Below are 15,504 nucleotides of genomic sequence, written 5' to 3'. Positions count from 1 at the left end.
GAGTGACAATAAACCAAACTTGACTGTAACTGTTCTGAAGAAGGGTCTCGGCCCAAAACGTTACCCTTTTCCATTGACGCTGCCTGACCTGCTGAGTTCTGCCAGCATTGTGTGTGTTGCCTTGAAATTGAACTGTAACTGTAGGAACTGTGATCATTTAGACATCCCAGCATCCTTTGATCTCACCAGATTTACAAAGTTACTCTCCACTCCATATTAACAAATACAGTACTGTGCCAAACTGTACGGTTCTGTGCAAAAGTCTTAGGTTAGAGATATATATATATATATATATCTAACCTAAGACTTTTGCACAGAACCGTACAGTTTAATATTAAAACACGCAAAATGCTGGAGTAATTCAGCAGGTTGGGCAGAATCTATGGAGGGGAATACACTGTCATTTTTCAGGGCTAGAATCTTCACCCAGGGTATTCAAACAGTTCAACCGCATTTTGTGTGCGTTGCTTTAGATTTCCACCAGCTTTTGTAAATATATCAATGTCCTTTGATCAAAACGTGAGAAAAATTCATTAAGAATACCAAGGTCACTAAGTGACTAGCTAATTAAATATATATAATTATGCAGAAAAATGAGATTAGGTTTTAAAGAATGAAACTATCACGACTGACCTGCCAATGAAGTCATCTTTCTTTAAAGAGTCTTTGTCCCACACAGTGATATCGATGATCTCACCCTTTTCATTTCCGAGAAGGAAATCAAATTGTTCTCTCCATTGGGGATTCAGAGTTTTTAAAATTGTCTGGAAATGTTAGCACAAGTTATACTTAGATTTATTTAGTTTAAGCTGCATAGAAATTATAATTGAACAAATTCACTCTACAGTTTTGCACGGTTACCAACAAACCAAAATATATTGACGTACAAAGGGGAAAGTGCCAGGCCTACTCAAAGATGTTAAGGTGGATAAGTCACCTGGACCAGATGGACTACATCCCGGAGTCTTGAGAGAGGTTGCTGAAGAGAAAACAAGATGCATTGGTCATGATCTTTCAAGAAACACTTGATTCTGGCATTGACCCGGAGGACTGGAAGATTGCAAATGTCACTCTACTCTTTAAGAAGGGAAGGAGGCAAAATAAAGGAAATTATAGGCCAGTTAGCCTAACCTCAGTGGTTGGGAAAGTGTTGGGGTCTATTATTAAGTATGAGGCTTCGGGATACTTGGAGACTAATGATAAAATAAGTCAAAAGTCAGCATGGCTTCTATGAAGCGAAATCTTTCCTGACAAATCTGTTAAAGTTATTCAAGGAAGTAACAAGCAGGATGGACAAAGGAGAAGCAGTGGATGTCATTTACTTGGATCTTCAGAAGGCATTTGATAGGTGCCACACATGAGGCTGCTTAACAAGATAAAATCCCATGGCATTACAGGAAAGATGCTGGCATAGATATCTGGCTGACAGGCAGGAGGCAGTGAGTGGATATTTGAAGTTGGATATTTAAAGTCTCCAACTCTGATGCTTTGATGAGGACTGGCTCATGGAGTTCTGCAACACTTCATGGAGAGTGAGGGCACTCCACTAGTCACCGACCTCCAGGCAGAATACTTTCCTTCCACTACTACCCTCTGCTTTCTTCCATTAAGCCAATTTTTTAACTAAACAGCCAAGGTTCCACTTAACCCATGCCTCATGACTTTCTGGATGAGTCTCTCATGAGGGACCTTGACAAATGCTTTGCTAAAGTCCATGTAGACCACATTCACTGTCCTACCCTCATCTATTTCTTTTGTTATCTCTTCAAAAAACAATCAGGCTCGTGAAGCACGATCTTCCCTTCACAAAGCCATGTTGACTATCCATGAGTAGACTATACTTCTCCAAATGCTCGCAGATCCTATCCTTAAGAATTCTTTCCAGTAGTTTGCAGACCACCGATGTAAGACTCACCGGTCTATAGTTCCCAGGTTTCTCCCTATTACATTTTTCAAACAAGGGAACTACATTTGCCATTCTCCAGTCCTCTGGCACTTCCCCTGCAGCCAAAGAGGATTCAAAGATCATAGCTCATGCTCCTGCGATCTCTTCTCTCACTTCCCACAATAACCTGGGGTGTATCATATCCAGCCCTGGGGATTTATCAATCTTGATGTTTTTAAGAAGATCCAGCACTTCTTCTTCCTTAATCTCCATATTGTCCAGCACACAGGCCTGCTCTACTTCGACCTCATCCTGATCAAGATCCTTTTCACTTGTGAATACTGAAGCAAAGTATTCATTTAGGACCTCCCCAACCTCCTCTGCTTCCAGGCACATGTTGCCCTCTTTATCCTTTAGCGGTCCCACTTTCGTTCTCGTCATCCTCCTGTTCTTCACATGCGCATAGAATGCCTTGGGGTTCTCCTTAATTCTACATGCCAAGGCCTTCTCATGCCCCCTTCAAGCTCTCCTGAGACCTTTCTTTAGCTCTTTCCTGGCTACCCTATATTTCTCATAAGCCCCTCCTACTTCCTGCTTCTTTTATCTAACATATGCTACCTTTTTCCTCGACGAGTTGCCTCACATGTTTCATCAGCCACGGTTCCCTTTTCCTACCATTTTTTCCTTGCCTCAGTGGGACAAACCTATCCTGAACTCAGTTCAAGTGGTCCCTAAATATCTCCCACATTACTTCTGTGCTTTTCCCTTTGAACATCTGTTTCCAATTTACTCTCACTAGTTCCTGCCTCATCCTTTCAAAGTTAGCCCTTCCCCAGTTAAGTACTTTACCATTTTGTCTGATTTTATCCCTTTCCATAGCTATGCTGAAGCTAAGGGAGTTGTGGTAACTCTCACCAAAATGATCCCCCACCAAGAGGTCTGTCACCTGACCAGGTTCATTACCCAGAACTAGATCCAGTATAGCCTCTCCTCTCGTTGGCCTGTCCATATACTGTGTCAGGAATCCTTCTTGAACACACCTGACAAATTCAGCCCCATCTATCCCCCTTGCACTCAGGAGGTGCCAGTCAATATGAGGGAAGTTGAAATCACCCATAACTACTACCCTGTATTTTGTGCACCATTCTAAAATCTACCTTACTTATCTGCTCCTTGGTGTCCCGAGGACTATTCGGGGGCTTATAGACTACTCCCAGCACAGTGATTGATCCCTTTCTATTTCTGACTTCCAGCCAGACCGACTCAGTGGACACTCCCTCTGCAACGTCCCCCCTTTCTATAGCCGTGATACTATCCCTGACCAGCAATGCTACTACTCCCCCACTTTTCTACCTCCCATCCTATTCTTTTTAAAACACCTGAACCCCAGGACCTGCATCTTCCAATCCTGTCCTTCCTCCAACCAAGTTTCAGTAACGGTCACAACATCATAGTTCCACGTACTAATCCATGCTCTAAGTTCATCCTACTTGTTCCTAATACTCCTAGCATTGAAATAGACACATTTCAACCCCTTTAACTGGCTACATTTATGTTTTGTCCCCTGCCTGTCCTTCCTCATCAACTCAGAACTCTTAGCATCATGCCCTTGTCCTTCTACCTTAATCCCTGCACTCACATTCTGATTCCCACCCCCCTGCCAAACTAGTTTAAACCCTCCCCAACAGCTCTATCAAACCTGCCCACCAGGATATTGGTCCCCCTGGGATTCAAGTGCAACCTGTCCTTTTTGTACAGGTCACACCCGCCCCAAGAGGTCCCAATGATCCAGAAATCTGAATCCCTGCCCCCTGCTCCAATCCCTCAGCCACGCATTTATCCTCCACCTCATTCTATTCCTATTCTCACTGTCGCGTGGCACAGGCAGTAATCCCAAGATTACTACCTTTAAGGTCCTGCTTTTCAACTTCCTTCCTAACTCCCTGTAGTCTTCTTTCAGGACCTCTTCCCTTTTCCTACCTATATCATTGGTACCAATATGTACCACGACCTCTGGCTGTTCTCCCTCCCACTGCAGGATATCTTGGATGCGATCAGAAACATCCCAGACCCTGGCACCTGGGAGGCAAACTACCATCTGAGTTTCTTTCCTGCGTCCACAGAATCACCTGTCTGACCCCCTAACTATCGAGTTCCCTATCACTACTGCCTTCCTCTTCCTTTCCCTACCCTTCTGAGCTACAGGGCAAGACTCTGTGCCAGAGGCACGGCCACTGTCGCTTCCCCCAGGTAGGCTGTCCCCCCCAACAGTACTCAAACAGGAGTACTTATTGTCAAGGGGTACAGCCACAGGGGTACTCTCTAGTACCTGACTCTTCCCCTTCCCTCTCCTGACTGTGACCCATTTCCCTGTCCCCCGTGGCCCCAGAGTGACCACCTGCCTGTAACTCCTCTCTATCATCGCCTCACTCTCCCTGACCAGACGAATGTCATCGAGCTGCATCTTCAGTTCCCTAACATGGTCCCTTAGGAGTTGCGTCTCGATGCACTGGGTGCAGATATGGCCATCCGCGATGCTGGGAGACTCCAGGACATCCCACATCTGACACCGACCACAGAAAATTGGCCTCACACACATACTACCCTTTTGCAATCAACAACTGCCTTGCCTCGTCCCGTTACCACCAAAGCCCTTTCACTCTGCTGCCCGCTGGATATGGCTGCCTTTCTTTTAAACTGTTCGCACTCAACTGGCTGATGTCATGCGCCTGCGCAGTCTGGCCTCTCTCTTCCCCCGAGAACTCAAAATGTCTTCCTGCTGGAAATCCTTATGTGCTCTCCTGCTGCCTTCTTGTTCCAAATCAAAAAAAAAAGTCATTTCCAGTACACAAGTGGAAAGGAGAACAAAATAATTGTGAAACAGGAGAACAAGAGAGAATCTGCAGACACTGGAAATCCAAGTAACACATACAAAAAGCTACGGGAACTCAGCAGGCCAGGCAGCATCTACAAAAAAAAGTACAATCAATGTTTCAGGTTGAGACCTTTCAGCAGTAACAAAATAATTGTTACTCTGGATCCAAGGCAGCTCAAAAAATTAAGATGTTGAACACAATAATAATGCAAAAACACAGTAAATATAAATGCAAAGGATAGCTTATATACATACTGTAGATTGATCGAGTGTCCATAAAGTGACGCTAGGCGCAGGATGCCTGTACGTTCGGTGACTGACAGGAAATGATATAGTAGTGGTGGCTGGGGGTGTGGAGTGGTGGGTTAATGGGTGGAGGTGTTGATTAGCCTTACCACTTGGGGAAAGTAACTGTTTTTGAGTCTGGTAGTCCTGGTGTGAATGCTATGTAGCCTGCTCCCTGATGAGAGTGGGACGAACAGTCCATGAGCAGGGTGGGTGAGATCCTTCATGATGTTATTGACATTTTTATGGCATTTGTATGTATAAATAAATGTTCTATATATTCCCACACTTATTGATCAATAAAAACTGCAGTATTATAATTCAATATATATACTTGGCAATAATGGAACAAAAATTTCGGAGACCTTTCAATTTTTCATCTGATGAATTTAACATTGGTGTTTGATGAACTAAAGCAGTAACATTTTATTGATTTAGGCACATCTACTTTATAATTTTGTCAAATAAATGGCACACTGTCATAAATATGTTGTTTACTCTCATGAAACCAATTTTATATATTGTGAATTCTAAATCAATAAAAATCAAATTATCTAAAATAATTTAAAAATAATGTTCTGCCACAATGAAGCAAAATGTACAATTTGTTTAACTGTTGCTAAGTGATGTCAATATTACAACCATCTAGCACAATATAGTTTTAATTCCAATTAAAGTTTCAGTGAACTTTCATTTTCTTTGATAAACACTGAAGTGAAAGCATGGGGAAAACACAATTACACACTTAACAATTAATGCAATTTACAATCGATATAATTCCACCACGCTTGAGCTGAGAGGATGCCATAATAGTCAGAACATCCAGGTAGTTGTAGCACATTACTTTCTCATTAGCAATGCAATAATTGCTGAAGATAAATCAACAGCATTCATGTTGATTGTCTGAACATAGAATGTTCACTTATTTAAACAATCACTAACAATAAAAATCCCATGAGGGCCCTCTTCCCTACTGGGCACCAAGTGGTTCTTATTTAAGTACATAATTGGTGGAGCCAGATGTTTACACCTGGCATAGAAGGGAAGGAGGGAGAAGAGGGAAGTGATAGGGAACTCAATAGTCCGAGCATGAGACAGGAGATTCTGTGGACATGAATAGGATACCCAGGTGCCAGGGTCAGGGATGTCTCCGATCACATCCATAGCATTTTGGAGGGGGAGGAGATGCAGCCAGACATCTTGGTACATATTGGTATCAATGACATAGGAAGGAAAAGCAAAGAGGTCCTGAAAAGAGAATACAGAGAGCTAGGCAGAAGCAGGACCTCCCAGGTAGTAGTTCCTGGACTGCTACCTAAGCCATGCGCCAGTGAGGGTAAAAACAGGATGATTTGCCAAATTAATGCATGGCTGAGAAACTGATGCAGGGAGCAGGGCTTCAGGTTCTTGGATCATTGGGATCTCTTCCATATGACATGTACAAAAGTGACAGGTTCCACCTGAACCCAAGGGGGACCAATATTCTTATGGGCAGGTTTGTTAGAGCTGTGGAGAGGGTTGAAACTAATTTGTCAGGAGGTTGGGAAACAGAGTGAAGGAACTCAGGATAGAGTGGATGGTAAAAAAGCAAAGATAGCGTGCAGTCAGACAGTCAGGAAGGGCAGGCAGATGATAGGACAAAACTGCAGCCAAGCAGGGTGAGTATCAGTGCATGAGGGATGCAGAATTAAAAGGATAGCAAATACAGAACTCAAAGTGTTATCTCTCAATGCATGGAGTATAAGAAATAAAGTGAATGATCCTGTTGCACTTCTACAGATTGTCAGGTATGATGTTGTGGCCATCACTGAATCGTGGCTGAAGGATGGTTGGAGTTGGGAGCTGAATGTCCAAGGTTACACATTATATTGGAGGGATAGGAAGGTAGGTAGAGGGGGTGGTGTGGCTCTACTGGTAAAGAATGCCATCAAATCAGTAGAAAGATGTGACATGGAATCGGAAGATGTTGAATCCTTGTGGCTTGAGTTAAGAAACTGCAAGGGTAAAAGAACACTGATGGCAGATATATGCAGGGCTCCCAATAGTAGCTGGGATGTGGACCACAGGAAATAGAAAAAGCATTTCAAAAGGGCAATGTTATGATAGTCATGGGAGATTTTAACATGCAGGTTGATTGGGAAAATCAGGTTGGTAATGGATCTCAAGAGAGTGAGTTTGTTGAATGCCTATGAGATGGCTTTTTAGGGCAGCGTATCTTTGAACCGACTAGGGAATCAGCTATACTGGATTGGATATTGTGATGAATGGGGGGTGATTAAGAAGCTTAAGGTAAAATAACCCATAGGAGCCAGTTATCACAATATGATAAAGTTCAGCTTGAAATATGCTCAGGAAAAAGTCAAGTCTAACATAGCAGTATATCAGTGGAGTAAGGGAAATTACAGTGCTATGAGAGAGTTGCTGGACAAAATAAACTGGAAGGAGATACTGACAGGGACGACAGCAGAGAAGCAATGGTGTGAGTTTCTGAGGAAAAATGAGGAAGGTGCAGGACAGATGTATTCCAAAAACAAAGAAATACTCAAAGGGCAAGATAGTACAACCATGACTTACAAGGGAAGTCATGGTTGCTAATGGAAACTAATATAAAAACAAAAGAGAGGACATACACCAAAGCAAAAATCAGCGGGAAGATAGAAACATAGAAAACCTACAGCACAATACAGGACCTTTGTCCCACAAAGTTGTGCCAAGCATGTCCCTACCTTAGAAATTACTGGGCTTACCTATAGCCCTCTATTTTTCTAAGCTCCATGTGCCTATCTAAAAGTCTCTTAAAATACCCTCTCGTATCTGCCTTCACCACCGTTGCTGGCAGCCTATTACACACACTTACCACTCTGAGCAAAACAACTTACCCCTGACATCTACTCTGTACCTACTCCCCAGCACCTTAAACCTGTGTCTTCTTGTGGCAACCATTTCAGCCTTGAGAAAAAGCTTCTGACTACCCACACAATCAATGCCTCTCATCATCTTATCCATCTCTATCAGGTCATCTATCATCCTCTGTCACTCCAAGGAGAAAAGGCTGAATTCACTCAACCTATTCTCATAAGGCATACTCCCCAATCCAGGCAACATCCTTCTAAATCTCCTCTGCGCCCTTTCTATGGTTTCCACATCCTTCCTGTAGTGAGGCGACCAGAACTGAGCACAGTACTCCAAGTGGGGTCTGACCAGGGTCCTATATAGCAGCAACATTAATTCTTGGCTCCTAAACTCAATTCCACGATTGATGAAGGCCAATACACCGTACGCCTTCTTAACCACAGAGTCAACCTGCGCAGCTGCTTTGAGCGTCCTATGGACTTGGACCCCAAGATCTCTCTGATCCTCCACACTGCCAAGAGTCTTACCATTAACACTATATTCTGCCATCATATTTGACCTACCAAAATGAATCACTTCACACTTATCTGGGTTGAACTCCATCTGCTACTTCTCAGCCCAGTTTTGCATCCTATCAATATCCTGCTGTAACCTCTGACAGCCCTCCACACTATCCACAACACTTCCAACCTTAGTGTCATCAGCAAACTTACTAACCCATCCCTCCACTTCCTCATCCAGGTCATTTATAAAAATCACGAAGAGCAAGGGTCCCAGAACAGATCCCTGAGGCACACCACTGGTGACTGACCTCCATGCAGAATATGACCCGTCTACAACCACTCTTTGCCTTCTGTGGGCAAGCCAGTTCTGAATCCACAAAGCAATGTCCTCTTGGATCCCATACTTCCTTACTTTCTCAATAAGCCTTGTATAGGGTACCTCATCAAATGCCTTGATGAAATCCATATACACTACATCTACTACTCTTCCTTCATCAATGTGTTTCGTCACATCCTCAAAAAGTTCAATCAGGCTCATAAGGCACGATCTGCCCTTGACAAAGCTATGCTGACTACTCCTAATCATATTATACCTCTCTAAATGTTCATAAATCCTGCCTCTCAGGATCTTCTACATCAACTTACCAACCACTGAGGGAAGACTCACTGGTCTATAATTTCCTGCGTTATCTCTACTCTCTTTCTTCAGTAAAGGAACAATATTTGCAACCCTTCAATCCTCCAGAACCTCTCCCATCCCCATTGATGATACAAAGATCATCGCCAGAGGCTCAACAGACTCCTCCCTCGACTCCAACAGTAGCCTGGGGTACACCTCATCCAGTCATGGCGACTTATGAAACTTGATGCCTTCCAAAAGCTCCAGCACATCCTCTTTCTTAATATCTACATGCTCAAGCTTTTCAGTCTGCTGCAAGTCATCACTACAATCACCAAGATCCTTTTTCATAGTGAATACTGAAGTATTCATTAAGTACCTCTGCTATTTCCTCCAGTTCCATACACACTTACCCACTGTCACACTTGATAGGTCCTATTCTTTCATGTCTTATCCTCTTGCTCTTCACATACTTGTAGAATGCCTTGGAGTTTTCCTTAATCCTCCCCACCAAGGCCTTCTCATGGGCCCTTCTGGTTCTCCTAATTTACTTCTTAAGCTCCTTTCTATTAGCCTTATAATCTTCTAGATCTCCTACATTACCTAGTTCTTTGAACCTTTTGTAAGCTTTTCTTTTCTTCTTGACTAGATCTATTACAGCCTTTGTACACTATGGTTCCTGTACCCTACCATAACTTCCCTGTCTCATTGGAGCGTACCTATACAGAACTCCACACAAATGTCCCCTGAATATTTGCCACATTTCTTCCATACTTTTCCCTGATAACATCTGTTTCCAATTTAACCCTCCAATTTCCTGCCTGATAGCCTCATAATTCCCCTTACTCCAATTAAACGCTTTTCTAACTTGTCTATTCCTATCTCTCTCCGATGCTATTGTAAAGGAGATAGAATTATGATCACTATCTCCAAAATGCTCTCCCACTGAGAGATCTGACATCTGACCAGGTTCATTTCCCAATACCAAATCAAGTACAGCCTCTCCTCTTGTAGGCTTATCTACATATTGTGTCAAGAAACCTTCCTGAACACACCTAACAAACTCCACCCCATCTAAAACCCTTGCTCTAGGGAGATGGTGAACAATATTTCAGAAATTAAAATCTCCCATCACAACAACTCTGTTATTATTACACCTTTCCAGGATCTGTTTCCCTATCTGCTCCTCGATATCCCTGTTACGATTGGGCAGCCTATAAAAAACACCCATTAAAGTTATTGATCCCTTCCTGTTCCTAATCTCCACCCACAGAGACTCCATAGACAATCCCTCCATGACGTCCACCTTTTCTGCAGCTGTGACACTATCTCTGATCAACAGTGCCACACCCCCTCCTCTTTTAGTCTCCCTCCCTGTCCTTTCTGAAACATCTAAAACCCGGCACTTGAAGTAACCATTCCTGTCCCTGAGACATCCAAGTCTCTGTAATGGCCACCACATCATATCTCCAAGTATTGATCCACACTCTAAGCTCATCTGCTTTGTTCACAACACTCCTTGCATTAAAATAGACACATCTCAAGCCTTCGATCTGAGCTCGTCCCTTCTCTATCACCTGCCTATCCTCCCTCTCACACTGTCTTCAAGCTTTCTCTATTTGTGAGCCAGCCTCCTCTTCCCCAGTCTCTTCAATTCAGTTCCCACCCCCCAACAGTTCTAGTTGAAACTCTCTCCAGTAGCCTTAGCAAACTTCCACGCCAGGATATTGGTCCTCCTGGGATTCAAGTGCAACCCGTCCTTTTTGTACAGGTCACCACTGCCCCAAAAGAGGTCCCAATGATCCAGAAATCTGAATCCCTGCCCTCTGCTCCAATCCCTCAGCCAGACATTTATCCTCCACCTCATCCTATTCTCACTGTCACGTGGCACAGGCAGTAATCCTGAGATTACTACCTTTGCAGTCCTGCTTCTCAAATTCCTTCCTAACTCCCTGTAGTCTTTTTTCAAGACCTCTTCCCTTTCCCTTTCACGACCTCTGGCTGTTCTCCCTCCCACTGCAGGATATCATGGATGCGATCCGAAACATCCCGTTCCCTGGCACCTGGGAGGCAAACTACCATCCAAGTTTCTTTCCTGTGTCCACAGAATTGCCTGTCTGACTCCATAATCATAGAGTCCCCTATCACTACTGCCTTACTCTTCCGTTCCCTACCCTCTGAGCCACAGGGCCAGACTCTGTGCCAGAGGCACGGCCACTGTTGCTTCCCCCAGGGAGGCTATCCCCTCCCAACAGTACTCAAACAGGAGTACTTATTGTCAAGGGGTACAGCCACAAGGGTACTCTCTAGTACCTGACTCTTCCCCTTCCCCCTCCTGACGTTGACCCACCTGTCTGTCTCCCATGGCGCCAATGTGACCACCTGCCTATAACCCCTTTCTATCACCTCTTTGCTCTCCCTGACCAGACAAAGGTCATCGAGCTGCAGCTCCAGTTCCCTAACGCGGTCCCTCAGGAGCTGCAGCTCGACACACCTGGTGCAGATATGGCCGTCTGGGAGGGTGGGAGACTCCAGGACCCCCCACATCTGACACTGAGCACAGAAAACTGGCATCACACACATACTTCCTCCTTTCCACAGTTAATACAGGTAAACCTACCTTTCCTCATCCCGTTACCACCTAAGCCCGTTGAGCCAAAGCCCTATCACTCTGCTGCCCGTTCCGACTGCTGCCCGCTGGATTGGGGGATTGGGAAACTTTTATAAACCTACAGAAAGCAACTAAAAGAATTATTAGGAAGGAAAAGATGAAATATGAAAGTAAGCTAGCAAACAATATCAACGTAGATAGAAAAAGCTTTTCAAGTATGTAAAAACAAAAAAGTGATGAGAGTGGATACAGGACTGTTAGAAAATGAGGTCGGGGAAATAATAACAGGGGACAAGGAGGCGGCAGATGAACTAAATGAGTATTTTGCATCAGCCTTCACCGTGGAAGACACTATCAGCGTGCCAGATGTTGAAGGGTGTGAGGGAAGAGAAGTGGATGCAGTTACTATTACGAGGCAGAAGGTGCTCAAAAAGCTGAAAGACCTGAAGGGGCAGAAGTCACCCAGAACAGATGAAAGAGGCTGTGATAGAGATCATGGAGCCATTAGTAATGATCTTCCAGGAATCATTGGACTCTGGCATGGTTCTGGAGGACTGGAAAATTGCTAATATTTCTGTACTCTTTAATAAAGGAAGAAGGCAAAAGAAAGGAAACTATAGACCGGTTAGCTTGACCTCAGTGGATGGAAAGATGTTGGAGTCAATTGTTAAGGATGAGGTTATGGAGTACTTGGTGACACAGGTCAAGGCTGGATAAGTTCAGCATGGTTTCCTTAAGGGAAACTCTTGCCTGACAAACCTGTTAGAAGTCTTTGAGGAGATTATACATTGGATAGATAAAGGGAATGCAGTGGATGTTGTATATTTGGATTTTCAAAAGGCCTTTGACAAGGTGCCACACATGAGGCTGCTTACCAAGTTAAGAGCCCATGATATTACAGGAAAGTTACTGGCATGGTGAGAGCATTAGCTGATTGGTAGGAGGCAGCAAGTGGGAATAAAAAGATCCATTTCTGGTTGTCTGCCAGTGACTAGTGGTGGTCCGCAGAGGTCGAAGTTGGGACTGCTTCTTTTTAAGCTGTATATCACTGATTTAGATGATGGAATAGATGGCTTTGTTGTCAAGTTTGCAGATGATACAAAAATTAGTGGAGGGGCAGGTAGTGTTGAGGAAACAGGAAGGCTGCAAAAAGACTGAGACAGATTAGGAGAATGAGCAAGAAAGTAGCATAGACAGAGTAGATGTGGAAAGGATGTTTCCCATGGTGGAGTCGTCTAGGACAAGAGGGCAAAGCCTTAAGATAGTGGGGCATCCATCTAAAACAGAGATGCAGAGAATAATCTTTAGAAAGAGGGTGGTGAATTTATGGAATTTGTTACCACAGGAAGCTGTTGAGGCCAGGTCGTTGGGTGCATTAATGGTGGAGATTCATAGGTTCTTGATTGGCCATTGCATCAAACATTATGGGGAGAAGGCTGGGGAGTGGGGCTAAGGAGGAGAAAAATGGCAGAAAAGATATGATGGGCCAAATAGTGTAACTCATTAGGAGGCCCAATACTTCCTCCTGCTTGACCTCCAAATGCCCAAACAAATTTATACATTCAACACTGATCTCTCGGTAACACACACAAAGAGCTGAAGGCATTCAGCAGGCCAAGAGCTGGCGAGTCTAATAATAAATCCATCATGGGAAACATCCTTTCTACATCTACTCTGTTTAGGCCTTTCAACGTTTGAAAGGTTTCAATGAGATCCCCGCCACACCCCCCCCCCCCACCCCCAAACTTCTAAATTCCTGTGAGTACAGACCCAGAGCCATCAAACATTCCTTGTATGATAAGCCTTTCATTCCGGCAATCAGTCTTGCAAACCTCCTCTGGACTCTTACCAATGCCAGCACATCCTTTCTTAATTAAGGGGGCCTAAAACTGCTCAAAATATTCCAAGTGCAGTTTGACCAATGCTTTATAAAGTCTCAGCATCACATCTTTGCTCTTGTATACTAGTGCTCTTGTAATGAATGTTAACATTGCATTTGGATTCCTTACCTCTGGGTTAATTTGTAAATTAACCTTTGGAGAATCCTACACCTCAGATTTTTGAATTTTCTCCTTGTTTAGAAAATAGTCGATAGCTTTATCCCTTCTAACAAAGTGGATGTCCATACACTTCCTGACACTTCATTCCATCTGCCACTTCATTACTCATTCTCATGATCTGTTTAAGTCCTTCTGCAGATTCCTTACTTCCTCAACACTACCTGCACTTCCACCTGTCTTTGTATCATCTGCAAATATGGCCACAAAGCCATCGATTCTGTCATTCAAATCATTGACATATAATGTAAACGCAAGTGGTCTTCAATACTGAATCATGTGAAACACTACCTGTTACTGGCAGCCAACCAGAAAAGGCTCCCTTTATTCACACTCTTCAGTAATTGGCCTCCTGCCAATCAGCCAATTTTCTATGCATGCTAGTATTTTTCTTGTAATACCATGATTGTAATTTATTATTTTTTATACCTTGCATTGTGCTGCTGCCACAAAACAACAAAAGTTTATGACATGTTAATGATGATAAATCTGATTCTGATACCGCAGAGTTTGGAATAAAAATACATTTTTCCTTTAGACAGAGATTCATGCTAAGAAAATACTTCGTATGTCCTCAAACATCCCATCCTATAGGTTATTCTCCAAAATGTCAACTGAATTCTTAAATTTAATTTTTGGAAGCTGAGCGCAACAGGGAAACCTAGCATTTGTTGGATTCTCATGTTTTAATCCAGGTTCTTTCAGAATTTGGGAAAGAGGCACAAAACCTATTTCTTCACAATCATTTAATTAAGCATTGATAGAACAAAGGAAAATTGAAACAATGAACGAGGTCTATTCAGCAAAGAGAAAGTGACAAAAGAACTAAGATGGTGCCCAGCATGGAGCAGTTATTTTCACACCCTTAGATAAAGAATATTCCATTCGAATTTATAGATAAGAGTCAACCAATGAGATAACTCTTATTCAAATAATGAAGAAAAAAGATTCTAGAATCATACTTTGTATACAATTAGGGAAACACACCAAACTTACATATACATACAGAATTAAAGGAAGCATAAGCTGTCATGTGCATACAAGCAGATGATTAATTGTTAAACTGCAAAGAAAATAACAATTAAGCAATCTAACCCAAGAACATCCAACACATTTATTGCCCCTCCTAAAAGCCATTGAAAGCATTGTGATAAGCAGCCTGCTTGAACCACTGCTCTCCAGCAGCTCCACTTCATCAGGAGTACAAGGAGATTCTGTACATCTCCAAAGATGATTACTAATTCCTTCTGATGAACAGTGGTTGCATCACCTCCTGGTATGGACCCTCCAATGCACAAGATCAAAAGAAGGTGCCAAGGGTTGTGGACTTTGGCTGTTCCATTACAGGCACAAACCTCTCCAACATTGACGACATTTTCAAGAAGTAGTATCTCAAAAAGGCAGCATCCATTAGCTACAATTCTCACCATCTAGAACATGCCCTCTTCCTATCATTGCAGTGGAGGCACAGAAGCTTGTTGGCCCACTTAATAAGACTGTAAGATCATAAGATATAGGAGCAGGATTAGAGTCTGCTCTGCCATTTCACCACTCTCTGGCCAAAGAAATTCCTTTTCATCTCCTTTCTAAAAGGACGTTACTCTATTCTGAAGCCGTGTCCTCTGATCTTAGACTCTCCCAGCACAGGAAACATCCTCTCCACATCCACTCTATTAAGGCCTTTCACCATTCGATAGGTTCAATGCGGTCATCCCTCAGTGTTTGGAATTCCAGTGAATACAGGCCCAGAGTCATCAACCACTCTTCATATGACAAGGAATTCAATCCTGGAATCATTTTCGTGAAACTCCTTTGA

The 15,504-nt window shown here is 43.2% G+C and overlaps 1 protein-coding gene across 3 annotated transcripts in view; it reads right to left on the bottom strand.

The window, feature by feature from the left end:
• The window catches only part of mctp1a (multiple C2 domains, transmembrane 1a), a 553,815-nt gene that overhangs the window by 365,650 nt on the left and 172,661 nt on the right, over positions 1-15,504 (bottom strand). For all 3 annotated transcript variants that reach the window (XM_073066356.1, XM_073066347.1, XM_073066365.1), the window contains exon 9: positions 634-764. In XM_073066356.1, coding sequence (XP_072922457.1) covers positions 634-764 — 131 coding nt within the window. The remainder of the gene's footprint in view (positions 1-633; positions 765-15,504) is intronic.

This window comes from Hemitrygon akajei, chromosome 2 (genome assembly GCF_048418815.1).
Source record: "Hemitrygon akajei chromosome 2, sHemAka1.3, whole genome shotgun sequence".
Classification (NCBI taxonomy): domain Eukaryota; kingdom Metazoa; phylum Chordata; class Chondrichthyes; order Myliobatiformes; family Dasyatidae; genus Hemitrygon; species Hemitrygon akajei.
This window is presented reverse-complemented; position numbering and strand designations above follow the sequence as displayed.